We start from the raw sequence: 27,368 nt of genomic DNA, 5'->3' as shown, positions 1-27,368 counted from the left end.
ATATTTCTGAACCTTTCATTGGGAATATCATTTCAAGGGTAACCTTTAAGATAAGAAATAGCTAAATATTTATAATATGTATGTTATAAATATATATGAATCTATTTATTAGATATTGTTAGATATCTATCTATTAGATATTAAGTGCCTTTCCTTCTTCCTTTTTCCTTTGATCTTTAAAGTTTCCAGTCAATGGTACAGGATCACAGAAAAAAGAATCAACTAAATAGACAAAAAAAAAAATCTTTTTCAGGTAAAAAAATAAAAGAATAGATCACATACATGATACCTATATCTTTAATTATAAATGTTTGCATATTTATTTTTTAATTCTTAAAATTTGTCTTCCCAAGAAATTCACAGTTTTAATTCCTATAATGATGACTTTATTTGTGTCAAGTGTTGTGCCAAACACTGGCCTTTTAGAAATGAGGTCCTTGTCCTAGGATAGCTTCTCTAGGGGAGGGGATGTGACGGGGGTTCATGGTACCTTGGAATAAAGAGGGTGAGACATTTAAATATATTAACATTTCACGAAATGCTTTCTTGAAGGCACTGTATTATACAAGTACAAAAGGTCTGAGGTTTCTGTCTTTAGAGTGAGATGGGTAAAGAAAGGTGATGTCTTGGGGAAGGGCTTCTGTGGTAGAAGACTCAAGATAAAGGCCTGAAATTAGTGTGAAGTCACTTGGGAACCTGATGTTCTTGGAATAAAAGGTATGCCTGGGTAAATAATAGATGAAACTTCTAGAGTATTAAGGGAGATTTAGATCCAAGGATCTAGTTAAATCCCTCTTTGATAATTAGAAAATCCGATTCCCATTCTTTTTATTTTTTATTAAAAAAATTTTTTTTAATGTTTTTTATTTTTGAGAAAGAGAGAGCAAGCAGGGGAGGGGCAGAGAGAGAGGGAGACACAGGATCCGAAGCAGGCTCCAGTCTCTGAGCTGTCAGCACAGAGCCCTGTGGGGGCTTGAACTCACCAACCATGACATTATGACCTAAGCTGAAGTTGGATGCTTAACTGAACTGAAGTTGGAGGCTATGGCTTTCCATTATTTTTTAGTGGAAAAACTGACTCTTTTGGCTTTAAGTTAAATACCTGATTTTTCCCCCAACATCTTAGGAAGAGTGAAAACAGATGAGCATAGTATTGACTATAGAAGTTTCCGTCTACTCTTATCCATACTCTTTTCTTCCAGGCCCCTGCAAGGAACTGCTAATAAACAATCAGGACCAAGGACAGTAATTGGGTCATATTTCTCCAAGTCCAGTCTTGGGGCAAGGTCAATTGAAGTGGCTACCTACACTAGTCCTGCCCCTTGTCATTGGATAAGTGTTCTCTTGTCCTAGCTTCTTCTCATGAGGTGTGGTCATCTACACTTGGGCCTTTCCTACCCACTACAGTGTCAACGTACAAAGGTCTGAGATTCATATATGGGCTTCATGGAAAAGGGGCAAAGGAGGCCTTTTAGCCTTTTTTGGTACTAGGCCTTAAGCCTGCCTCATAACTAGGCCAGATGAGGGTTCCATACAGTCCAACCCATGTTTCCAGGATTCAGAGGAGAATATGTAGGGGTTTGAGGCAAAAGCTCTCTGACCTTTTCTTTCCTCCACATATCTCTCTTAGAAACCCTGCAGGAAAGGATGACTGACAGGATGAATGTTTAGCATTCTGGGTTCTCTTATTCCTCTGATCCATAGCACATATTCTCAGTGGGGGTGAGGTTGCTTCCAAAGGGCAAAAGTTGATTCTTGGGGGACAAAAGTAATCTTACTCTTCTCATGTATAAAGCACATATGTACATGCAGAACATTTACTGATATACAGTGTGTCTGTTTGTATTAAATTTAATGGGGGAAAGTTTAGTGGAGAAAAATGTATAGTAAGACTCTTTAGGAGAGTAGTAAAAGAAAGAAGGTTGAGAAACACTATTCTAAAATGTAGTCTCTCTGTCTCTCTCTTTTTCTTACTCATTTTGTTAGGCAGTATGTACCAGTCTGGGTTAGTGACTCATAATGCCATCACTGTATTAGACAGTCTTCTTTTGCTCTGCTATCCTTAGTCCATAGCTTTTATCTTCAAGGTTGCCCTGTGGCTTAAGATGGTTTCTGTAGCTCTGCTATTATGTATAATTGACAAGGAGAAGAAAGCAGAGGGAAGGACAGAAGGTATACATTATCTAAATCAGACCTTTTTAAAGGAACTATTTGTTAACTTATGTTTTACTGATTAAACTTAGTTATGTGGATACCCCATTTGCAAGGGAGGCTGGGAAATACAGATTTATTTATTTACCTTAAAGTTGGTCCCATTGCCATTCTCAACAAAATTGGGATTCTGTTAATAAGAAATAAGGTATAAATAGATACTGGGCAGGCAACTAGCAGCCTCTTTGGTTGTCCCTTTTGTCATCCGTTTGTGTGGCAATAGATCCATCCATGTGATGTGGAGCAGAGCAAGAGCCTTTTGCCTCTCCTTCATGCTGGGACTCACTAATCTGATGCTTTAATTTTTGAGCAAGCTGGCTTTGTGAAAAAGCAAATAAAATGGATTAAATATGAAGGCATTAAGTTATTGAGAGTTTCCCGTTGGAGAGAACGCATGGTATTTGTGAACTAAAAACTGGCTTCTTCATTCAGTTTATAGATCTTGGACTCAGAAATTTTGCATTTTGGATGTTGCAGTGGAAACCATTCATTATTGATTAATTAGATTTAATGAAAAACTTTCTTAGAAATTTTGAGTTTGGTGAATGAAAGGTAAATTTGAATTAAAATTCCATAAATGCTAGTAAAAAAAATAAAAACAGTGTTTCCCACATATGGATTTGTAACTATGTTTTTCAAACAAAATGATGGTGGTATTTATTGAATACCTCAAATTATATAGTGACTAATAACAGAAAAATGTGATCTTTTACATTTCTATAAATGCTAATATTTATACTGTGCTAGGAATTTAGGGAAAAAAAAGACAACTTCTTTGGAAAATTTCCAATTAAATCTGTAGATTTTGGCAAAATTATTTCCTTCAACAGTTAAAGTGGCATTGTAATGGTTGGAAAAGCTCCGGGATTAGGCATAGAAGCACACAGGGATTTTAACAGCACCATTGTGTTTAGCATGTGGAATACATGACCTCAGTGCTTCTTGGGGCAGGAGGTGGGCAGTATTTGGCAGGGACCTGTCTGTTTTTCTCTCACTGTGTCTTTCTCTATCTGTCCTTTCCCTCTTCGCCTCTCTTTCCTTCTTTTCCCTCTAATTGACTTTGAGTTTTATCATTTTAAAGGACTTCAAGATAGTAATCCTTCAGGAATTATTTTGGAACACATAAAATTATATTTTGAAGATAAGTTTTTTGGAAGAGGCATGCCTGTTTTTAAGAAATAATTAAAAAAAATTTTTTTAAATGTTTATTCACTTTTGAGAGATGGTGAGCGGGGGAGGGGCAGAGGGAGAAGGAAACACAGGATCTGAAGCAGGCTTTGAGCTGTCAGCACAGAGCCTGACATGGGGCTTGACCTCATGAGCTATGAGATCATGACCTGAGCCAAAGTCAGACGCTTAACTGACTGAGCCACCCAGGCACCCCTTAAGGAATAATTTTTAAAAGTGTATTGGCTCTGGGAGTTTTTTGAAAAAATTGTTTCCTTCAAATTCTATTCTGTGTCTTTAGGTAGTCAGTAATATTGGCCCATCTGGTATTTTGTATTTTTTACTTGGGGAAATACTGTTGGATCTTTAAAATAAATTTTTTTTAAATGTTTATTTTTGAGAGAGAGAAAGAGAGAGAGAGAGAGAGAGAGAGAGAGAGAAAACACGAGTGAGGGAGGGGCAGAGGGAGAGGGAGACACAGAATCTAAAGCAGGCTCCAGGCTCTGAGCTGTCGGCACAAAGCCCGACTCAGGGCTCAAACTTATGAACCATGATATCATGACCTGAGCTGAAGTCAGACACTTAGCCAACCGAGCCACCCAGGTGCCCCAGTATTGTTGGACCTTAAATGTTCATAATAAAAATGTTAACTTAAATGACCTCAATAAATTATAAATTGAGAGTTTTCTTATCTGTTCTTTCTGTACATGTAAAATGCCACTTAGCTATCTGCTGGTTGTGGAATCAGATAGGACAGTGTTTTCCCTCCATGATATGAATATATGGGGCTATTGGAAATCTCCCTTAATGGGTAGGTAGAAAGTATTAGAAATATTTAATGCTTGGGCACTGAAGGAGGCATTGGGAAGAACACAGGCGTGAGGGAGCAGACATGTAAATAGACCAGTGTAACATGTGTATGTTAAGAGCTTAGATAGAGGTATGCGTGGGAGATTTCAAGGAGGGCTTCTAAGGGAAAATGATATGGAGGTGAGTGTTGAAGATCAAGTAGAAGTTGGCTAGAGGGAAAAGTGGGAGATGGGCATCCCAGGAGGCGAATATGGAGTGTGCCGATGCACTGAGCCTGAGATTGCAGGTGCATATGGAGACTTCCACAAAAGAACACGACTTTTTATCTGCTTTGTTGATGGTTTGAATTTCATGTTAAAGACAATGGAGAATGATTGAATGATTTAGAGTTGGAAATGATGTGATGGGACATGTCATTGTTGATTGGTTTAGATTGGGTTAGAGTATGCTCAATTTGGGTGCAGGGAAATTAATTGGGAGATTATTGTAGTAGCGTATATGAGCATTGGTGGTACCTGAAGTGGTTATTGAAATAGAGAAGAGAGCTTTTTTGAATTTAAGAGATATTAAGATGGTAGAATCAGCAGGACTTGGTGACCAATTAAGAGCATGAAGACAGAGGAAAATGAAGGATGGATTCTTTCCATGTACTTCGCTTGGCTAACATATGTGGATACTGATGATTTGGACTATGATTGGGAATGAAGGAGGAAAAGCATGTTGGGTAGACGATAATGAGTTGTAGAGCTTGAGTATGAGACATCTAGGTGGAGGTAACTAAGAGGCTAGTGTGGCTTTAGGGATACCTTTGATTTATAGTATTTGGCTTGCCTCTCTGTAGACCCCTTCTTAATCTGTCAGTTCTGTTTCTTTCAGTGTCCATTAAATATTGGTATTTTCCTTAGTCCATATTCATCACTCTTCTCCATTCCATTCCTATTTGTGTTTTCTCTTGGATTTAACTACCTACCCCATGGATTTCTGTCAGATTATTATCTCTAGACAGGATTTTTATTCTGAGGTCCAGTTGCTCAGTCTGAGTAGTTGTCTCCATTTTGATATTCTCCAGACATCTGTGGATCATCAGTATGTACAAATATATTCCCTTATCTTCTTCCCCATTCCTTTACAGTGTAGTGTAGTCTAATGGTCACATTAGCACAGAACTAGATTCTCTAGGTTGGAGTTCTAGATCTGTCACTTAGTAGCTTTGTGACCCTGAGAAAATTATGTGACCTTTCTCTGTCTCAGCTTCCTCATCTGTGAAGTGAGAATAACAATAGCATCTACCTGAGGATCAAATGAGAATGGTGCTTGGCACATGATAAATACTATATAAATAACAGCTATAATTGGACCTTACTGTATTTCCTGTTCTGGTTAATGGCACCACTATTCAGCCAGCTAACCGAACCAGAACTGTGAGATTTATTCTAACTCCTCCATCTCACGTCATTCCACATCAAAATGATCGTTACGTCCTGCCAATTGTCTGTTCTCTCTGTTGTCTTCTGTCTCTTGCCATTACTGCTCTGAGCTTAACTTTTATTATCTTCATCCTCAGTGACCTGGACAAGCTAGTGACTGGTCTCCCTGTCTTTTTCTTTTTTTCAACATTGTCTATATAGTCCCCCAGGGATTTTTCTGAAATGCCAATCTGATCAGTTAAAACTCTTTAGTGCCTTAGAAGAAGAAAAAAAATATATACAAGTGGAGGCCTCTGAGGTCTGGTCCTGCCTTCTTCTTCAGACTCTTTTCTACCTCATTGTGATCTCTCTTTAATATTTACAGTTCCTTGATATTCTGTGTTACTTTGCTCTTCCATGTCTCTGTACATCCCCTGTGAGTGCCTCCTACGTTGTGCCTCTCTGAAATCGTTTCCTCCAAGCAGAATAGATTATTGCCTGATCTATGTCAATATCTCACCTTGTGTGGAGCTTAATTAATCATATACCTGTCGTGTTTGTTGTATCATTTGCATGCTATTCTCTTCTAAGACTAAACTTATTTATTTTTGAATGAATCAGCTATATGAATTAACTTCTTGGAGAGTATAAGTTATGCCTCGTGTCTTCAGTCTGGGCAGATGTTAAACGTATTTATTAAGCAAATCATCTGGTTAATGATCATTTCAACATCTATCTTTTTTTTTTAATGTTTATTTATTTTTGAGACAGAGAGAGACAGAGTATGAATGGGGGAGGGGCAGAGAGAGAGGGAGACACAGAATCAGAAGCAGGCTCCAGGCTCTGAGCCATCAGCCCAGAGCCCGACGCGGGGCTCGAACTCAAGAACCGTGAGATCGTGACCTGAGCTGAAGTCGGACGCTCAACTGACTGAGCCACCCAGGCTCCCCTCAACATCTATCTTAAAGAAAAACTTCTCTATATTTACTTTTTGTTGCTAATGGGGAAACTTCTTTTAGCTTGGTTGATACAGCAAGTCTGCTCTCCTTTTTTTAGGCTTCCAAAGGTCAGTCATTTCGTAGTGGTCCAATAACAATATTTCTTGGTAAACTAAGTTTCTGGAAGAGCCAATAAGAAATATTATCAAGATGGTTCTTAGACCATAGAGTGGGAATTGTTCTCTACTTTTTGTGCAGAAGTCAGGAAACCATGAAAGAGCATCGATTTATTGTCTGAAGAGCAGCTATTAAGACCGTGCAGATTAATGCTTTATTAAGGGGGGTTGAGAGAGAAGGAAGGCATTTGAGTTGTAGCTGATATGTGGCATCGAGAGGGAAGTGCTCTTCCTGCCTTAAAATCTGTACAGTCCAACCATAAGTACATAAATAAGACACTCAGTCAATAGAGTGGAGTTAGTTAAATGGTACTTAGTCTTCAGATTACTCTTTTTTTTATGTTTATTTACTTTTTGAGAGAGAGAACGGGGGAGGGGCAGAGAGAGAGGGAGACATAGGACCTGAAGTAGGCTCTGTGATGACAGCAGGTGGTCCTATGTGGGGCTTGAACTCACCAACCAGGAGACCATGACGGGAGCCCAAGTTGCAGACTTAATGACTGAGCTACCCAGGCACCCCTTCAGATTACTCTTCTTATTTTTTACCTTGAAGGTTCACGTTGGAGAAACATGGCGTGCAAATTTTATATTTTTATATACATGACCATAAATAGAAATTATAGTTTAAATCCACAGTAACTAAAAGCAAGTCATTTTTTTCTGCATTAATTTAGCAAAGTAATTTTCCCATAAGGTATACATACAGGAGAACCAACCTATTGCATAGAAAATAGTAAAATTCAAGTGGATGGTTGCATGCAATGGCTAATGAATTATTCATAATTGTTTGTATCAGTGTCTTGACTCCCTGCTGGAGGCAGCTATAAGGAACTGAGCTTTCTGAACCAGTGCAGCTAGTCAACACCAAGGGTACAGTTCAAGTGGGGTCTGTGGCTCTTCATCTTTAACTTCCATTCATGAATGTTAAAATATTATGTGTGGAGGCTTTTTATGTATTTATTTATTTGAGATGAGAGAATACGGCAACATCAGGGAAAACATGCTGTGGCTATATTATAGCAACAATAATGGTAATAGTACTACTTTTTTCTATAGTGGTTTGGTTTTTAAAAAGTTGCTATATTGGGGGTGCGGGGTGGCTCAGTCGGTTAAGCATCCGACTTCGGCTCAGGTCACAATCTCACGGTTGGGGAGTTTGAGCCCCACGTCGGGCTCTGTGCTGACAGCTCACAGCCTGGAGCCTGCTTCGGATTCTGTGTCTCCCTTGCTCTCTGCCCCTCTCCCACTCATGTTCTGTTTCTCTCTGTCTCAAAAATAAACATAAAAAATTTAAAAAAAGTTGTCATATGTTGCATTTCATTTGATCCATAGGGTTGTCTCAGTTTAGTAGCAAAAGAAGTTAAGGTTTAAAGAGAATTTTGTGCATTCATTGGCAGAACTGGAGCTCAAAGCCAGGCTCTCTGGGTTTCATTTGAGAGCTCACCCCTCAGCTTTTCACAGCAGCAGTGTGCTGGGCATATGGTCTTCATGCTGCTGGATCATCAGAATGACATGGATTTTCAGGATGCCAGATCAGTCACGTAGTCGTCAGAAGAGAGAAATTTCTCTCCAGTGCTTTGTTGCACTTAGATACTCTTGTGAGGTCCAGAGAGACTTCCAAATAGCAGGATTTGGTTACCAAATCTTTTGATTTTTGGTGAGAATATATGTATCGGAGGTAGGATGGAAGGGGGCCAGTAAGTATGAGTTAGTAAGAAGTGAGGTTGGATACCTGAATCCATTTATTACTTAAAAAAACATTTTTTTTTAACATTTATTTATTTTTGAGACAGGGAGAGACAGAGCATGAACGGGTGGAGGGTCAGAGACAGAGGGAGACACAGAATCTGAAGCAGGCTCCAGGCTCCGAGCTGTCAGCACAGAGCCCGACACGGGGCCCGAACTCACAAACTGCGAGATCATGACCTGAGCCGAAGTCGGATGCTTAACCGACTGAGCCACCCAGGCACCCCTCCATTTATTACTTTTCATGTAAAGTTCTGTTTGTTTAATAAAAAAAGTAGAGAAAAATGTTAGATGTATCTGTGGGCTTACTTTTCAGTCAAACACATGGTAATTGTTATTTAAAATATTTGATACATTATATTTTGCTTTAATAATGTTTCAAAGGGATTGTTACTAAATCTACATTATAAATAGATGGCCATAAACATGAGTTGAAACAGATCTCAGCACGAAGGTATTAAGTAACTAAACTTCTTTCTTCCATTTTCCTTTTCCCCCTTCTTCTTTACCTCTTTTTATTTTTTAAGAAAATATTTTATTGATTCATTAAATGGCATTATTCAGGCATTTAAGATATGAATATTTATTTGTCTTTGGCATCATCTGTCTATACATCCTAAAATCTCATTCAGAGTCCTAATAGCTCAAACAGATTCCCTCCCACTCTGTGCTATGGACTTTTGTTTTGTTTTCCTTTTATCCATATTGATTCTCAGGTTAACTTCTTTTTTCTAGGTTTTGGTTTTAGACACAGAGTAGATGCTGTCCTTGTTCTGATTAAATTTTAAGTGATTATTGAAACCATAAAAACTAGAAAATATTCTAATATAGTTCCTGGAGAATATTAAAAGGGTATTTCATTATACGTATTTAGAGATTATTGGTCTCTCTTTTCTGAACTCCAGTGTAGTTCATCTGTTCCCTTCTTTAATGGTCTTCTACGTGCATGTCTTTATCTTCCCATTAGATTTCAAACTTCTGGTGTGAAACTAGTGTAGGGTGATGCCCACAGCATCTCCCCAGCACGTTTTAGTTTCTCAGTGATTTTTTTTTTAATGAATAAATAATATTATTTATTTCAGATTGCCATTTTCGGGATCAATACAAGTTTGTAATTTCACTATTATTTATTTTAGTCACGTATGGTATTCCAAATGAAACAGTCCTTGGAATCAAGGAGTAAAGCTTTAATTTAGTTAAGAGGCTGTTCAGTGTCATTTCCTCTGTTAGACTTTACATGAGCATTTGCAAAATAAATTATGTGTAGTAGGGGAAATTTTAATTTTATCTCTGCAACTCTCTATTCTAAAGGATCAGTAGAGCTAAAGTCTTGGGTTCTGTAGCATTCTCACTGGACTTTGCCATTTTTATAAGCTGTTGTTCCTTGAAATCCCACTGTGTTGAAGCTCTGTTCTGCCAGATTTTCTACAAAACTCATAGTATGACCTATGCTATTATCACCCACTGAATTGTTGAGTAATGTATCCTGACTTGAAGTCAGTGTTTCTCAAACCATGGTGGACATCAGAAACCCCTGGAGTTTGTTAAGAGTACAGATACTGCAGGGGCACCTGGGTGGCTCAGTTGGTTAAGTGTTAGACTTTTGGTTTTGGCTCAGGTCATGATCTCATGGTTCATGGGTTTGAGCCCTGTGTCTGGCTCTGTGCTGACAGCTGTAAAACCTGCTTGGGATCCTGTCTCTCCCTTTTTCTCTCTGCCCTTCCCCTGCTTGCTCTCTCTCTCTCAACAAAATCGATAAACATTAAAAAAAAAAAAGCGCAGATACTGCACATCTTCCCCTGGGCATTCTGAATCTGTAGATGTAGGATGAATCCTGGGCATCTGTGGATATATAACGCTTTCTGGTGGTCCTGGAACCATTTTTGAGAAACATTGCCATTGAGTCAGAAGTTTATTTTGAATGGAATTTTGTGACTTTTAAAATGATGAATCTTCCAGAAGTTGTGAGGCATTCTAAATGCATTTAGGGGTGCCTGGGTGGCTCAGTCGGTGCGTCCAACTTTGGCTCAGGTCATGATCTCCCAGTCTGTGGGCTCGAGCCCTGCGTCTGGCTCTGTGCTGATGGCTCAGAGCCTGGGGCCTGTTTCAGATTCCATGTGTCCTGCTCTCTCTGCCCCTCTCCCGCTCCCACTTTGTCTTTCTCTCTCTCAAAAATAAATAAACATTAAAAAAACTAAATGCATTTAAAAGCTGTGTTATAGGTATATTAATGAATTTGACATTGCACAATCAGTACTGGTTTATGTGGCATTGCAGATGTAATTATAAAATACTTTCTTAGCTGCATTTTTTTATTGGTCTAGTGTATATTAACATGCACTTAAAACACAATTATTATTTGTTAAAAAAACTCCCATTTTAAATAAACTCTCACCTATCAGGGACGAGAACAAAAAACCTCAAGCTTCAGTGTTTTTTCTGCTGTTAATTTCTACATACACAATATGTATCTCTTTAATCCTGCATTTTATGTGTGACCTTTTATTGGAAAAAATTTCAGGATATTTACAAGGCATGGTCTAAAATGCCTTTCTTACCTCTAATAATGGTCAGTGTTTGATGGTGCTAATATTGATCTTTTTTAAAAATTTATTTGTTTTGAGAGAGAGACAAAGTGTGTACACACCTGTGCAGGTGAGAGTGAGAGTGAATGAGGCACTGAGAGAAAGAGATAATCCCAAGCAGACGCCCAGCTGTTAGTGTAGAGCCCAAGGTGAGGGTCTATCTCATGAACTGTGAGGTCATTACCTGAGCTGAGATCAAGAGTCAGACACTTCTGTGACTGAGCCACCCAGTTGCCTCACTGAATTTTTTAATTACCAAAAGGAGTTTTCTGTATCACATGTTTTTATAAGTACTGACTCTCTGAAAATGAATGTGAAATGAAAATACAAAGTAATTTAATGTAAACTTTTATTGATTACAGCTAAATGAATGAGTGACATATTCTAGTGAGGTCATTATGATAATACACCTGGATTAATATTCAATATAAGGGGCCTTCCCCCCTTCCTTTTTTTTACATTGCACATGATTCTTTTATAAAGTGGGCCTAGCATTCTTTGGACATGTGATGCACTGACAGGTTGGGAATTAGGGGAATTACTGTGGAACTTGACTTATAAATTTGTAGGTAATCAGAATTATGTAAAATGCCTTAATTTATTATTTCTTTTCTTTCTTTCTTTCTTTCTTTCTCTCTCTCTCTCTCTTTTTTTTTTTTTTTTTTTTTTTAGGGACTTTCTCCCTCGAGGGTCGGGCATTGTAACCAGACGGCCTCTTGTGCTGCAGCTTGTTACTTCCAAAGCAGGTAATAAATAAGGATGTTTGCCACATGAGTGAGCACATTGCTGTAGTACCTGTTGCCTCCATTCCTGGGTGTTGGGTTGTAGCAACAGAAATGTTTTTGTGAACCCTCTGCTCTGGGTAGTGGCCTGCATTTCTCTCCAAATGCTCTCTTCTTCATTGTTCCTTTAATTCCTTTCATTACATCACAAGGAAAATCTATTTGTGTGTAGGCTTTTAAAACACCTACTATTTTTTATGCCAAGAAAATAATGTATATGTAATTATATATATATATATATATATACATATATAATTTTTATTTATATAATTTTATAATACAGTTTAATTACTAATACTTTACTGGTTTACTTTCTTCCACAAGTGTGTGTGTTTGGGAATTTTTTTAAGTAACAATTCAACATCCATCTAATATCTGTATTCATATGTACAAGTGTATGTGTATCTATATCTACGTCTAATGTGCTATGCTTCCCCCACTCCTTAACACCATGATAATTTGGTAGGTAAATGCGCTTTGTTTTCATTCTTATTTCTTAGCAACTGGTGATGTTAGATTTTTTTTGTGTTATTTGGTGTTTATATTTCTTTTATGAATTGGCATTTTTATCTTTCCCTATTTCTTCTTGAGGATTTTACTATTTTTCTTACCAATTTCTTTGAAAGTACTCATAAAAACCACACCTCATAAATTGCAAAAACCAAAGTTATGAAGTTTTACCCCTATGTTTTCTTCTAAGAATTTTATAGTTTTCCTCTAACATTTAGGTCTTTGATCCATTTTGACTTAATTTTTATATATGGTATGAGGAAAGGGTTCAACTTCATTTTTTGCATGCGAATAGCCAGTTTGTCCTAGCATCATTTGTATGGTTTTGACACTCTTATCAAAAATCAGTTGGCCATAAACATATGTTTATTTTGGGACTCTCAATTCAATTCAACGGATCTGTATTTCTATATTTGTGCCAGTATTGCACTGTCATAATTACCATTGTTTTGTAGTAAGTTTTAAAATTGAGAAATGTGAGTCCTGTTTTGTTCTTTTTCAAGATTGTTTTGGCTACCCTGGGTCCCTTGAAATTCTGTATGAATTGTAGAATCAGCTTGTTTTATCTCAGCAATGCAAGATTGGTTTAACATCTAAAAAGCAATTAATGTAATGTATCATATCAGTAGAATTAAAAACAGGAAATCACAGGATCATCTCAACAGATTCAGAAAAGGCATTTGAAAAAGTCCAACATCCCATCATTATAAAAACACTCAACAAAATAGTAATAGAAGAGAACTTCCTTAACCTGATAAAGGTCATAGACTATAAAGCCCACAGCTAACATCATATTTAATGGTGAAAGACTGCATGCTTTCCTTTTAAGATTAGGAACAAGGCAGAGATATCTACTCTTGCCACTTCAGTTCAGCATTGTGCTGGAGGTTCTAGCTAGGGCAGTTGGGCAAGAGAAAAAAAGAAAAAAAACCCATCCATATTGGAAAGGAAAGAGTAGAATGATCTCTATTCATAGAGGATATGATAAAATGTGTAGAAATTCCTAAAGAATCCACCAAAAAACTATTAGAACTAGTAAACGAGTTCAGCATGGTTGCAGGATACAAGATCAATGTACACAAATCAATTGTATTTCTATAAACTTGTCATGCACATTCAAAACATGAAATTAAGAGAATGATTTCATTTATAATGGCATCAAAAATAATACACTCTTAGGAATAAATTTAACAAAGGAAGTGTGAAATTTGTACTCTCAAAGCTATGGAACATTGTTGAAAGAGACTATAGAATACCTAAATAATTGGACAAGCATCCCGTGTTCATTCATTGGAAGACTTAGCAATGTTGAGATGGCCGTGCTTCCCAAGCTGACCTACTGACTTGATGCGATCCCTATAAAAATCCCAGATGACTTTTTTGAGGGTAGAAATTGTAGATATTTTTAAACATTTTTTAATATAAAAAAAAGTCTGTACTAAGCTTGATCCAAAGGAATGGACTTACATGCTATCATTTGATAAAAGTAAGTTACTTACAAATCTGAAATACATCAGCCACTATTCTAAGCTCTGAGATATGGCAGTAACTAGGACAAAGTCCCTGTTCTTCTGGTGATTTAAATTCTGTTATAAAATTTTTGACGTATTGAAGTTTTACTCTTTATGGTTGTAAAATCTACACATGTATCTTTCACAAAAAGTAAATACTTAGCACACTTTTATTCCTTTTCATATGTAAAATTATCTTTAACATTTAGTTCTCTTTTTATCTGAAATTTATTTTCATGTATACTGAACTATTTTTTTCAGTCTCCTTTATCTTCTATCACATTCCTACTGCAATCTATTTATGAAGATCTTTTCTGTTTTATTGTGCCAATAACACAGTGTTTTACTTTTGTGGATTTATAATTTGCTTTAATATCCATCTGTCATGTTTGTAGTCTTCTGCCATTACCTATTTTTATTTAGGGGCTCTTTTCTATTTGGCAAAATTTAGGATAATTTTATAAAGACAAAGCTATTGCCACTAAAATTATTTTAAACCTATAGATTCATAAAGAATAATTGATATCTTTAAAATATTCATTTTTTCTAGTCCAGAGATCATGCTATATCCTTTCATTTGCTCAAATATTCTTTTTCCTTAGTAAAATTCTTGATTATCTTTATATAGCATCCGTGCATTTCTAGTTAGGGTATTCATATTTAGTTCATTTTGTTCTTGTCATTTGAGTAGGGTTCCCCCCCCCATTTTCTTTTCTTTTCTTTTCTTTTTTTAAATATTTATTTATTTATTTTGAGAGAGAGAGAAAGAGAGTCTGCATCCTGGGGAGGGGCAGAGAGAGAGAGGGAGAGAGAGAATTCCAAGCAGGTTCCATATTGTCAGTGTGTGGAGCCTGATATGGGGCTTGAACTCACAAACTGTGAGATCATGACCTGAGCTACAGTCAAGACACTTAACTGACTGAGCCACTCAAATGCCCCTACATTATATTTTCCAATCTCTCATTGCAGATTATGTTAACGCTGCTATTTTTACTTTTAATTTTTAAATTAACCATTTTACTCTACATTTGACATTAAAGTATTTTTCTAATTTTATTTATTTATTTTGAAAGAGAGGAGAGAGAGAGTAGGGGAGGGGCAGAGAAAGAGAAGGAGAGAGAGAATTCCAAGCAGTCTCCATGCCATCAGCGCAGAGCCTGAGGTGGGGCTCAAACTCATGAACCATGAGATCGTGACCTGAGCCTAAACCAAGAGTCAGTGGCTTAATGGACTGAGTCACCCAGGTGCCCTGACATTAAATATTTTTAATTGATTCTCTTGTGTATTTTAGTTATATATATATGATATATAGTTATATATAGTTATATAGATATGTAGATCTATAGTTATATATAGATCTATATAACTGTATCTATATATCTATATTTATATATATAGTTATATATATAGTTATTTAGTTATATATAGAATTTCTTAATTTTTTTCAATAAATGCTTACCATGCAAATACTGAGATAGCTGAGAAAATAGATAATCTCCTTTGCACTGGGGATTTTTGGGTGAGTACTTACATGTTGAGCTTTTTTGAGAAGGTACCTCACATGCTTTTTCCTTATACCTTTTTGTTAACAGTCTCCCAATCTTGTCACTTCTAAGCCCCTGACCATTCTGTCATTAGTTAGTGAGGATCATACTTCACACACCACCTCTCTTTTCATGCAAAGTAGACTAGAAATTCTTCCCTTAGGGAAAACTTGCTGTTTTCACAATCATTCATGAACCCCAAATTGGGGTTTTTATATTGCAACACTATATTCTAGCTGATGCCAGCTAAGAACTCTGCTTATTTTTTTTTTTCCACTCTAAGTGAATTGTTCATAGGGGAATCCCACGTATGACTATAGGTTTGGGTTGATGGGGGCTAACAATGGCTGAAAGAAGCAAGCTGGGATAGATGTCACTGCTGTAATTTACTTGTGCCTTTGACTCTTAATTGGGATCAGTTCCATAAATATTACTTACTGTTTTTTTAAGTTGATTTATTTTTGAGAGAGAGAAAGAGAATGTGTATGAGCAGGGAAGGGACAGAGAGAGGGAGAGAGGGAATCCCAAGCGGGCTCCATTCTGTCAGCACGAGCCCAGTGCAGGGCTCGGTCTCACAAACCATGAGGTCATGACCTGAGCCCAAATCAAGAGTCAGATGCTTAACTGACTGAGCCACCCAGGTGCCCCCATAAATACTACTTTATCTTGATAGTTTCATTCATTCATTCATTCATTCATTCATTCATTCAGTGCTTATTGAATGACTCCTGTCTATCAGGCAAATAACCCTGGCAACATGGAGCTTACATTCTAGTTGGGGAGAAACCAACAACCACCCAAAAAACAAAACAAAACAAAATAAAAAAACTCAACGCCATAGAATGTTAGATGATGAAGAAAGTGAGCATTCAATCCATGCCGACGTTTATGTAGGCAGAGGGAAGTTAGAAGATTCTAAGATAGGAGCTACTTGTGTGGTTGAAGTTTAACAAGGATGCCAGTAGGGCTGGAGTGGAGAGAGGAGGTAATGGGGAGAAAATGGGGTAAAGAGAGACAGCATTGCTGAAACAGTTGCTTGGGTAGGGTCTTGTGAGCCCGGTGCCTTGAAGGAACATGATAGTAGGATTAGGGCCTTAAAGTAGGTGCCCCTGAATGTAAGACAATGAAATAATAGAGTGACTCAGGGATTGGTTACTGGGTTGAGATAATTCTTTTACTCATGAGGAGGATGAAGGGATACCTTTTCTATTGCAACCACATGGGAAGAAGAAACTATGGGAGAAACTAGTAGTAAGTCTGTACTTGTAGTGGTAGAGTTGTGAGATTCCTCGTGTGATGACTTTATTTTTTCCAAAAGGAGATAAGATATTTGCTAATAATGATCATTTTTTGTTCTCATTTCCATTAATATGTCTGCTATTTCTCTTTAATGTCTGACCACATTAACCAGGAACTCCAGAACCATGTTTTGCTCCCAGTGGTGTGTGTCTTGTTGTTAAATTATGCATATACTATTTACTATTTGTTTTTCCTGGTAAAGAAGTATTTTATTCCTAACGTTTAAAAATGTTTATTTATTTATTTTGAGAAGGGCAGAGAGAGAGAGAGAGAGAGAGAGAGAGAGAGAGAGAATCCCAAGCAGGCTCAGCACTTTAGTGCAGAGCCGGCATGGGGCTCGATCTCATAAACTGTGAGAGATCATGACCTGAGCTGAAATCAAGAGTCAGATGCTCAACCAACTGGGCCATCCAGAGGCCCCTTATTCCTAGTTTTAAAAATATTTTAAAACCTAATAGGTAGATATATAATTTTAATGAGTGACATTTTGGCATTTATTGATATAATCATTTAAAAAACTCTTTGATATGTTCATTTATAGATTTCTTATTTAAGCATTTAAGATTCTTGCATTCCTAAGATACATTTGATTATAGTAACTTATTCTTTTATGGTACTATTAAAGTAATTTCACCAATTTATCTTAGGTTATTTACATTTATTTATATATACATATATCTATCGTCAGGTTATCAGATGAAATCTGTACTGGTCAGCATAAAATCAATTGAGTAAATGGGGCACGTGGGTGGCTTAGTTGGTTAAGTGTCCGACTTTGGCTCAGGTCATGATCTCGTGGTCCGTGAGTTCGAGCCCTGCGTTGGGCTCTGTGCTGACAGCTCAGGGCCTGGAGCCTGTTTCAGATTCCGTGTCTTTCTCTCTCTGACCCTCCCCTGTTCATGCTCTGTCTCTCTCTGTCTCAAAAATAAATAAACGTTAAAAAAAAAATCAAAATCAATTGAGTAACTCTTTTTCTGTCTCTTTTGATTTTTTTCTACTAGGCTTTGAAACTCTTAAAAACCCAGTGATGCATTTTCGTCTCTGTTTCCAATTAAGGAGGACTGCTAGCCTGGCTTTTTTACAAAGGAATGTGTCTTAGACTCAGGGGTTCAGAGACAGCAGCTGTGGGCAGTATGAGCCTGGGAGAGGTAGACCTGAGGCTGTGGTTGCACTGGGTCCTGAGGCATGGGATATCAGAGCACACAGGGGGTATTCAAAATCATGTGGATACTTCCTATTCTAATGCAGAGATTTTCCTGCTGTAATTCTAAGAAACTATTATAAAAGTGTAGCTAAACCCTAGACAGTTACTATTTAGAAAGCTATAACACTTAGTGGTTGCCATGTTTTGAGCGTTAGTTACTATCATGTAAGAATCTTCTGAGATAGATGTTATGATTCCCATTTTATTTATTATTATTATTATTATTATTATTATTATTTAATGTTTATTTGTTTTTTGAGACAGAGAAAGACAGAGCATTAGCAGGGGAGGGGTAGAGAGAGGAGACACAGAATCAGAACCAGGCTCCAGCAGAGCCCGACATGGGGCTCGAACCCACGAACTGTGAGATCATGACCTGAGCTGAAGTCGGACGCTCAACCAACTGAGCCACCCAGGCGCCCCTATGATTCCCATTTTAGAAAAAGAGTCCCAGCAAAGTTAAGCGATTTGTCAGAGGCCACACTGTTGGTAGGAGTAGGGATTGTTACTAATGTCTTTCTGACACTAATAATATTGCATTTTAAAAATAGGAAACTTGAACTGTTTGCTTTATTTTTTATTAAGTAAACTGTATACTCAACATGGGGCTAGAACTCATGACCCCCAGATCAAGAGTCACATGCTCTACCAACTGAGCCAGCTAGGTGCCCCTTGAGCCGCTTCCTTTATAATTACAGGATACACTTTATATTTGTATTGGGCTATTTTTTATGTAAGGAAGCATAAATATGTGAATAGTAAATACATAATTATTTGATTAACTCATAATTATCATTTACTTTGCAACATAATGCTCATTTACTAACATTTGACTGCTTGTCTCCACCTGCTACGTATTAGTTGCTAAACAAAGCCAAAAAGTTAGTTACAGACCCTAAGCCTTATTCTGTGTTATTTGTTTTGGGAAATTTAGTACATAGTACAGGAGAGCATTCTAAGAAATCACACAGTGTTGTGAGGAAGGTGAGAAAAAACTACCATCTCTGTTTTATTAACAAAGATAACATTTTTAAGTGATAAGGTCTTGATAGTTTGGATTTAGAGAGAGGGATTTCTGAAGGTTTGGCTTGGGAGGACAAGAGCTGGACAAAGCACTGATGAAGTGTTGGGTAAGGACTGGGGTGTCAAGGGCAAGCGAGTAGGTAGGGGGTCTTGCTAAGACAAGGGGACAGTTTTCAATGCCTGTGGACATTTCCAGTGCCATGCTGAAACTGACTTTTGCCAGCTCCTGAGATCTGATTATGCAACTCTCTTTTCATTTCTGTATTCGGTGACATCATGATAGTAACCTGAAGTTGGTCATGGTAGGAGTACTTACACTACGGAAATTGGCAAATGCTATGAATCAAGACTTCTTCCTCCTTAGGGTGCCAGCTATTGTTAAACATTTACCAGCATGCCACTGGTTTCTTTCTTTTCAATAATGAGTCTTGCTGTTCACTGGTTTAATGACATGTCAAACTGAGAAAACAAATGTGTCTGAATATAATATTTTTGATGGTCTGCTGAGTGTGTTGAAAGTGTCACTGCTTTTTTTTTTTTTTCAACGTTTTATTTGTTTTTGGGACAGAGAGAGACAGAGCATGAACAGGGGAGGGGCAGAGAGAGAGGGAGACACAGAATCAGAAACAGGCTCCAGGCTCTGAGCCATCAGCCTAGAGCCCGACGCGGGGCTCGAACTCACGGACTGCGAGATTGTGACCTGGCTGAAGTCGGACGCTTAACCGACTGCGCCACCCAGGCGCCCCGTCACTGCTTTAAGAAATGATCCACTTGGGGGTATCTGGGTGGCTTAGTTGGTTAAGCGTCTGACTCTTGATTTAGGCTCAGGTCATGATCTCAGGGTCGTGAAATCAAGCCCTGTATTGGGCTCTGCGCTGAGTGTGTAACCTGCTTGGGATTCTCTGTCCCTCTCTCTCTCTGCCCCTCCTCCACTCAGGCTCTCTCTCTCAAAAAATACATAAATAAACATTAAAAAATTACTTAAAAAAGAGAAATGTTCCATTTGGAGTTTGATATACTTCCTTCAGGAGGGGTGGGTTTTTAAGACAGTAGAATCCGTCACTCTTTGCATTAAAAGTTACTGTTAAGGATTTACAAAAGTAAAGCCTGTAGGTCATGGTTAAGGATAAGTGGTTTTGTCATCTGGAGAACTTTTTTATGTTAAAATGCTTCTCTAAATGCCATTATATTGCTTCATACTCCTTTATTTCAATGACATTGGTATAAGAAAGAAAGATACTACAAATTAGAACTTTCAAAATGGTTAAATTAAAGTTAATTGTTCAAATTACAGAAATATTCTTTTGTGAAAGATTTCCTTGGTATTTCCTCCTTTCATGCATGTCAAATATATTCCTAATTCATCAAAATTTGATTTTCCACCTTTGTATTTATTACATTTACTGCACAATGTAACATGTCTGTGTTTCAAAAATTCCATATGACTTATAATTTATTAGAGAATTATTACTATTCAGTTCTTTGGGGGAACTTGGAATTGCTTTAAGTGTCCATTTTAATAAAGATGTTCAATAACAGAAGCCAGAGAACTTGTTTCTGAGACACCAGATGACTAACAGGATGAGGTGGAGACACAAAGTTCAGGCAGCAGGCCTGAGAAGCAGCAGGCACAGATCCCCATGTTCTAAGTGAGGGCTCTACCCCGAGGCCCCTCTCCAGGGCCACTCGAACAGCACTGTGAGTCTAGGTGGAACTGAGCCAAAGGGTATTGCCTCCTACCACAAGAGTCAGGGAATAGTTCATTCTAGAGAGAAATGTCACCTTCTCACAGGTGAGCTTTTTGAAGGATTTTACAGATTACTTAGACTTTGAGTCCTGCTATACGTACAGTGCCTCAGGACCTGTTTTCTCACTTCATAAATTAGACTGATACACTAAAGTATTTTTTTGAATAACAACATTGAAAATATTTTAAAGCTATGTCTCATTCATTTTATATTTAAATATCTGAATTTGATTTGAATTGATATTTTAGAATAAGATAGTCTGTTTTTGCAGAGGATTAAATGTTTATTTTTTTTTCATTGTAACAAGTTAACCTCATGTAAAAACAAACGTGGTTCTGAAAACATTCTTTCTTAACTACAGCTTTGACCTCGTTCTGCTCCATTGCTGGTTCCCTACTGCCTTCCTTATAAAATGCAAGTTACCATATAAAGTGCAGATTCATAGTTGAAAGTCCCTTGAATATAGCTATTTTTAAATTTTAATGTGCATAAGATTCCTAAGGATTTCTGGAAACTTCCTTAGAAGTTTTGATTCAGTAGGTCTGGAGCAAAGCAGTGGGATGCATTTTAAAGAACTACTGTCAAGTTCTTCTGTAAGCTGTTGGTCTTTGATAAACACTTTGGGAAACATTCATAACAGTTTCATCTAATTCTTTCACTGGTCTTTTCTTTTCCTAACTACCTTTCCTTCTTCCCTTTAATAGCCTCTTTTTTTAGGTATTACCTATTATTATTTTTTAAATTGTCTAAATGTTTGGTCATAGAGTCTTTAGACAGGTCTAAGTGCAGTGCTTTGAACATAACAGGCACTCATTCACTGCTGACGGGTATTTTCCTGCTGCCAGGGCATCTAGCTCAGACACCAGTGTATTTGGCTCTGGTATTTGAAGAGCCCAAGGATATTTTCTTTCCAGATTTATTTAGATATAATTGACATATAACATTGTGTAAGTTTAAGGTGTACGATGTCATAATTTGATATATGTGTATCTCAGGATTTTCATAGACTGTCAGAGGTTGAGATTCTAATAACATTTAATTTTGTTGTTGCATAACTCACTTACTTTCCAGGCATAAATATATAGAGAAAAAAACATCCAAGTGAAATCTCTGTAACAGCAGAGCGTATCCACTCAACCCTTGCAGCTGGGGTCTTCCTTGATTTCTTGATAAGCCCAGGAAGTCCCATTGACCCCTTGGACTGTCACAGTTATCAAGCATCCAATGTTAATTCTGGAAAATATAACTATCAAAAATACATTAGAATATATTAGGGTATTGGACAGTGGGGATGTTGGTTTTTCTAAGAAGTTTGAGGATCACTGGCATAGAAGGGATTAAAGGGTTTGTTTTTCTGGGGGGTGCTTTGAGTTATTATTCCATGAATGTTGGACACAATGTAATAAATAAATGAACTCCTAATGGTTGTAGGTAGAATAACATTCTTGTTAAATGGATAGACATGTAGAGACTCTATACATATATTACGACAAGACTTAGTACACATATTCTCACATTTGTAATCTATTTCATGGAGAGGTCAAATGGCTCTCTTTCAGGATTCTTATAAACCTTATTTATGAGGGAGGAAAACGGTCATTTGTGCACTTTCATTCAGACCTACTTTAAATCTGGTTTGGTTGTGTTTTCCAGATCACTGCTCTTTTAAATATTTGTATAACTCAAGAAATTTAACTGTCTTCATTTTATGCTTGGGTATTGGGATTCCACTGTGAATTACTGGGTTTTCATTTTTCTCCCCTCCCCTCCCCCCGCCCCCGCCCTGTTTCTTCTTATTTTTGCTGACAACACTCTAAAACCATTTTTACCGTTTTTCTTTTGTTGTCCTTTTTTCTTAGCTTAAATATTGGCTACACATTGATTAATAGACTTAGAAGTTCTAGTTTTCAGTTATGTATCTTCCATTATGAAGTCCACAGCAATTTTAGTTCAACTCTCAAAATTTTGAGAGAAGTCAAAAAGCTATTCTAAGCAAACCTGACTTAAATTTTATTTCTTCACAGGTAGATGGCTGCCCTTTAATGCTACATATGTTTCCATTTAGGAAGGAAATGACTAAATTAAAGGTATTATATTTCTCCTGAAAGGAAATGAAGAAATATATATTTCAATAAAATTCCATTCTTGATCGTGAGGTTAAGATGACTTTTGAGTTGTCAATAATTTGCCAATTATTTTCCAATTCTTTAGGTCTCTTTGTCTCTATCCCATTTTAAAAGAAGGCATTGAGGCTTTTCTCAGCCTCATTTCCTAGCCAGAAATTATAGTTATCTGACCTTAGACTATGATGTTTGCTTAAAGAGGATGGATGGAAGGGAGACAAGTTCCTTCATTTTGGAACTTCTCTTTCTTTTTATGCCCCATCGTACTCCCAGTTTTTAAAAAATGGGTTGTCTTGAAATAATTGAGATTAAGAAGACTAAAAGATACACTGTGTAGTTGTTAATATCTGTTTAAATCTGAGAGAAGGAGATGTGATTTTTATTGTAAGAAAATGAGTAGACGTATTTTATATCATACCCATGACTGTAGTCAACTAATAATTACTGTTTACCTACCTCTTCCCACTCTCATTGTTTCCCCTTGAGCTTCTAACAATGGAAACTGTAGATCACAGATGTCCCCTGCATTTGCATTTGTTGGGTAAGTTGTAATAGTCTGGAAATCATTTTCTTGGCCTTCTCCTCCTCCATGTGTCATGCTCAGTCTTCCCTACTGCCACAGCCTGCACTCTTCTTTCTGTGAAACATTCACTTCAGCAGCCACTAGTCCAGCAGGGCACAATGAGTTATCTCACTGAATGACATTGTCCACAAATTTAAGAAATCGGTGGTTCTGTTGTGTGAATGGCATACAGTAGACCATCACTGAGCTACTCTGCTGATTTACAAGATGGTTTTGTACTAACTGAAGGTGTTTATTTTGCACAGTGAGCTAAATTCACATTAAGTACTTTTAAAGTGATCGTGTTAGTTTAATATTAACAATATCCTGGAGTGCCTGAGTGGCTCATTCAGTTAAGCATCCGACTTAGGCTCAGGTCATCATCTCACGGTTCGTGGGTTTGAGCCCCATGTTGGGCTCTGTGCTGAGCTGAGAGCCTGGATTCTGCTTCAGATTCTGTGTCTCCCTCTCTTTCTGCCCCTCTCCCACTCCCACTCTGTCTCTGTCTCTCTCAAAAGTAAATAAACATTAAAAAAATAAACAAAAAACAAAAAACAATATCCTGCAAGCTTGGTAGAATTTCTTTTCATTATTTTCCCAAAGTGTATTTGTTTGGTAAATTTTTATCTTTTTGTTTTTGCATTCATTCATTCATTCACCTGTTCATTAAATAGGTTTTAAATGCCTACAGTGTGCCACACAACAGAGAAGTTGCCAGTTTGTGTCCTGTACATCATGTCCGTTCAACTGTCTTCCTGTTACTGTTACTTTGGCTAATATTTAAAGAGACCCTGCCCTTTTTTTTAAACCTCTGCATATGTACAGAGGATATATGGATGGAATTTTCTTCCATTTAACTTCAGTTTTTATTGTTTCATTATATAGGAATTTGGGGTCATGCAATACTTTACAAGTATTCAGGCTTAGAAGCACATATCTCTCTAAGGCATGTCAAAAGCCATTTGAGCCTCTGTCCTTTGGAGGGTCTCAAATCTGAGACATGTCAACTGTGATTTCCATTTTGTAATTTTATTTATTTATTTAGAGTGCATGAGCAGGGGAGGGGCAGAAGGAGAGGGAAAGGGAGAATCTTAAGCAGGTTCAATGCTGTCAGTAAACAGCCTGACATGGGGCTTGATCTCATTAAGGCACAATCATGACCTGAGCTGAAATCAAGAGTCAGATGCTTAACTAACGGAGCTACCCCACCCCCCTCCATTTTGAGTATCTATTTACTCTTGTTCTTATTCCTTATCAAAACCCGTTTTCTTGGCATGTACATGATATATCTGACTCTTCATCATTGTATTATTTTAAGTTTTCATTTTTCTGTGTACATGTCTACCAGTGTTCATATTAGGCTCTATGTAGACTTTTCCTTGACCAAGTATTAGTGCAGGCTTCAGAATAAACATCAATGACCTTAAATATAATTCAGGTCTATTTTGATTTACCAGGTAGGTATAATCTTGAGATGTCTAAATTGTTTTTTGTCTAAATTACTGCTAACCTTTTAAGTAAATCTTTCAGTTATTTTGTATCTATGCTATCAAGATTGTTAAAGTTGGGTGTTCAGAAATGTACATGGGCAAGGAATGCTTATTCAGCAGTTTATTGAGTGCCTTTTCACTACTCATAAAAGCTATTTCTTTAGGTTATTGAAGGGTGTACAAAGATGTATATGAGACAGAGTCCCTACACTAAAAGGGTGATGCTGTAGTGTCGGATAGGTGAGAAGAGCCACACCCTTAAATAATTCTGGGACAGTATAATAGCAGAGTGTAAAACTATGGGAGTGATGTGAAGCAATTATAAGACTGAGGAAAGTATATGTACTGCAATTGCCAAATGATCTAGAATAATGAAAGTGAATGTTTAGAGGTTGGTCCTGGAGAATACTTTGCACAGGAAAAGTAACATTATGTGTCAACTATACCTCAACTTGAAAATTTCGGGAATAAGAAGATAAAATGGATCAAAATGATCACTAAATGATTATACTTTAATTAAATCATGAACTATGTTAAAACTGTCCCCGTGTTGAAAAAAAAATTCTCGTGTGCAAATTCCATCCCCTTTGTAGTTTTTGTGTCTGTTCCTGCTGAATGACTTTTATCATTCCTGATTATGGCTCATATTTTCCTGCTTCTTTGCATGCCTAGTAATTTTGACTGAACACTGGACAGTGTGAATTTTATGTTGTACTGGGTTTTGTCTTAATAATTTTGGCCTTCATTCTGATATGCAATTAAGTTAATAGGCATCCAGTTTGATCTCTTTGAGGTTCGCTTTTGGAATTTATTTGCATGGCTCCAGAGCAGCCTTTAAATCAGGGCAAATTTGACCTCGTTATTGATTCTACTCGAAGCCCCAGGTATTACTAAGTATCCACTCTGGCTTCTTGGAAGCCAACTATTCCAAGCTTGTGAGCTCTGGAGTAGTCCTTTCTGGTGGTTCTTTCTCCCAGCCTTAATAGTTTCCTCACATGCATTCACTAGTCTGGAACTTTATCTCTGTGCAGCCCCTTTTTCTTCAATATTTGAAGAATATTGCTCCACTAAATTTTACCTGATGGGGCACCTGGGTGACTTGGTTAAGTGTCCCAACTCTTGATTTCAGCTCAGGTCATTATCTCTCATGGTCTTGAGATCAAGCCCCATGCTGAGCATGGAGCCTGCTTGGGATTTTCTCCCTCTTTCTCTCCCTACCTCTCTCTCTACCCCCTCCCCACTCAGGCTCTCTCTCTCTCTCTCTCAAAATAAATAAACATTAAAAAAAATAAATTCTACCTGCCTTTGTAGCAGGATGCTCGCAGAGAGTCATGACACGGAGGCTTTTCTTTCCAGGAAGCAACTTTATTCCTGCCAGCACCGCTCAGTTGGGTTTGTAACCAAAGAACTGAGTCCCGAACGCCATGTGGTGTAGTTTCTTATGTATTTTTCACTTCTTTGTCTCCCATATATGGTAACACACAAATATGCAGTCTGATTAAGTGGTCTCATGTTACAAGGTCATGAGGGATGTTGTTGCGTATGCATATATCCAGGTTGCCTTGAGGTTTTTTTCTTTCCAAAGGGAGGGGACCCTACCACATCTTGGCTTCCTTGAACCCTGAATTCTGTGCCTCCATTTCAGTGAGACTGTTGAGGTTTGTATGGATTCTCCCTTCCTGTGCTGCCACATTGACATTTTCTTGAGGCAATTGAAATACTCACCTTGTTGATTTCCCTTCTCTCAGGAATTAGTGTCTTGCATTGCCTGTTGTTCAATGTAGAAACCCTGTTCTTTTATATATTGGGTCCTATCTTCTAATTTTTTAAGGTGGGAGGGTAAATCTGACTCCTGATACTTTATCATGGCTGGAAGTGGAGGTAAGACTTTGCTAACCTTTTACTCTGATAATGGTCAACATTGAGATCACAGTAGTTTTCACTGCTCATGAAAACATTTCCAGGGTCATTTTTGGGCATTGGCTTATGGCTCTGAGGTGATGAAAAAACCTTAAACATTTATATCTCCCAGAGAAAGAGTTTACCTTAAACTATTTCTTTCACATCTCTCTCTTTTTGTAATATGTCTCCCCATTATAGAAGCTCCCAAAGAAATATAGAATACCAGATGAGTCAGTTTTTTCAAGTTAAAAACACCAATTTGCTAAAATCTTGATGGTGCCTTCAAGCTACTATAGGGATGTGAAATTCAGAATTTTTAGGTGACAGAGGAGGCTGCCTGGCTGCCAGGTGGATGAGTTAACAGGACTTGGGTTTGTAGTTGTCACATTTAGAACTTAACCTTAAAATCTACCTCCATTAGACTCTGCAGATGGTTCCCACTGATATGGCAATGTCACCATATTAGTGGTTACCATTAATATGACCTCTTCGCAAGAAGAATCTTTTTTTTTTTTTTTTTAGTGTTTATTTTTGAGAAAGAGACAGAGCATGACCAGGGGAGGGGCAGAGAGAGAGGGAGACACAGAATCTGAAGCAGGCTGTCAGCACAGAGCCTGACATGAGGCTTGAA

General features: G+C 37.5%; 1 protein-coding gene across 1 annotated transcript in view; it reads left to right on the top strand.

Annotated features, from left to right (window-relative positions):
• The window catches only part of DNM3 (dynamin 3), a 575,248-nt gene that overhangs the window by 112,699 nt on the left and 435,181 nt on the right, over positions 1 to 27,368 (top strand). Inside the window, exon 7 of the mRNA XM_027046371.2 lies at positions 11,712 to 11,785. Coding sequence (XP_026902172.1) covers positions 11,712 to 11,785 — 74 coding nt within the window. The remainder of the gene's footprint in view (positions 1 to 11,711; positions 11,786 to 27,368) is intronic.

This window comes from Acinonyx jubatus, chromosome E4, assembly GCF_027475565.1.
Source record: "Acinonyx jubatus isolate Ajub_Pintada_27869175 chromosome E4, VMU_Ajub_asm_v1.0, whole genome shotgun sequence".
Lineage (NCBI taxonomy): Eukaryota > Metazoa > Chordata > Mammalia > Carnivora > Felidae > Acinonyx > Acinonyx jubatus.
This window is presented reverse-complemented; position numbering and strand designations above follow the sequence as displayed.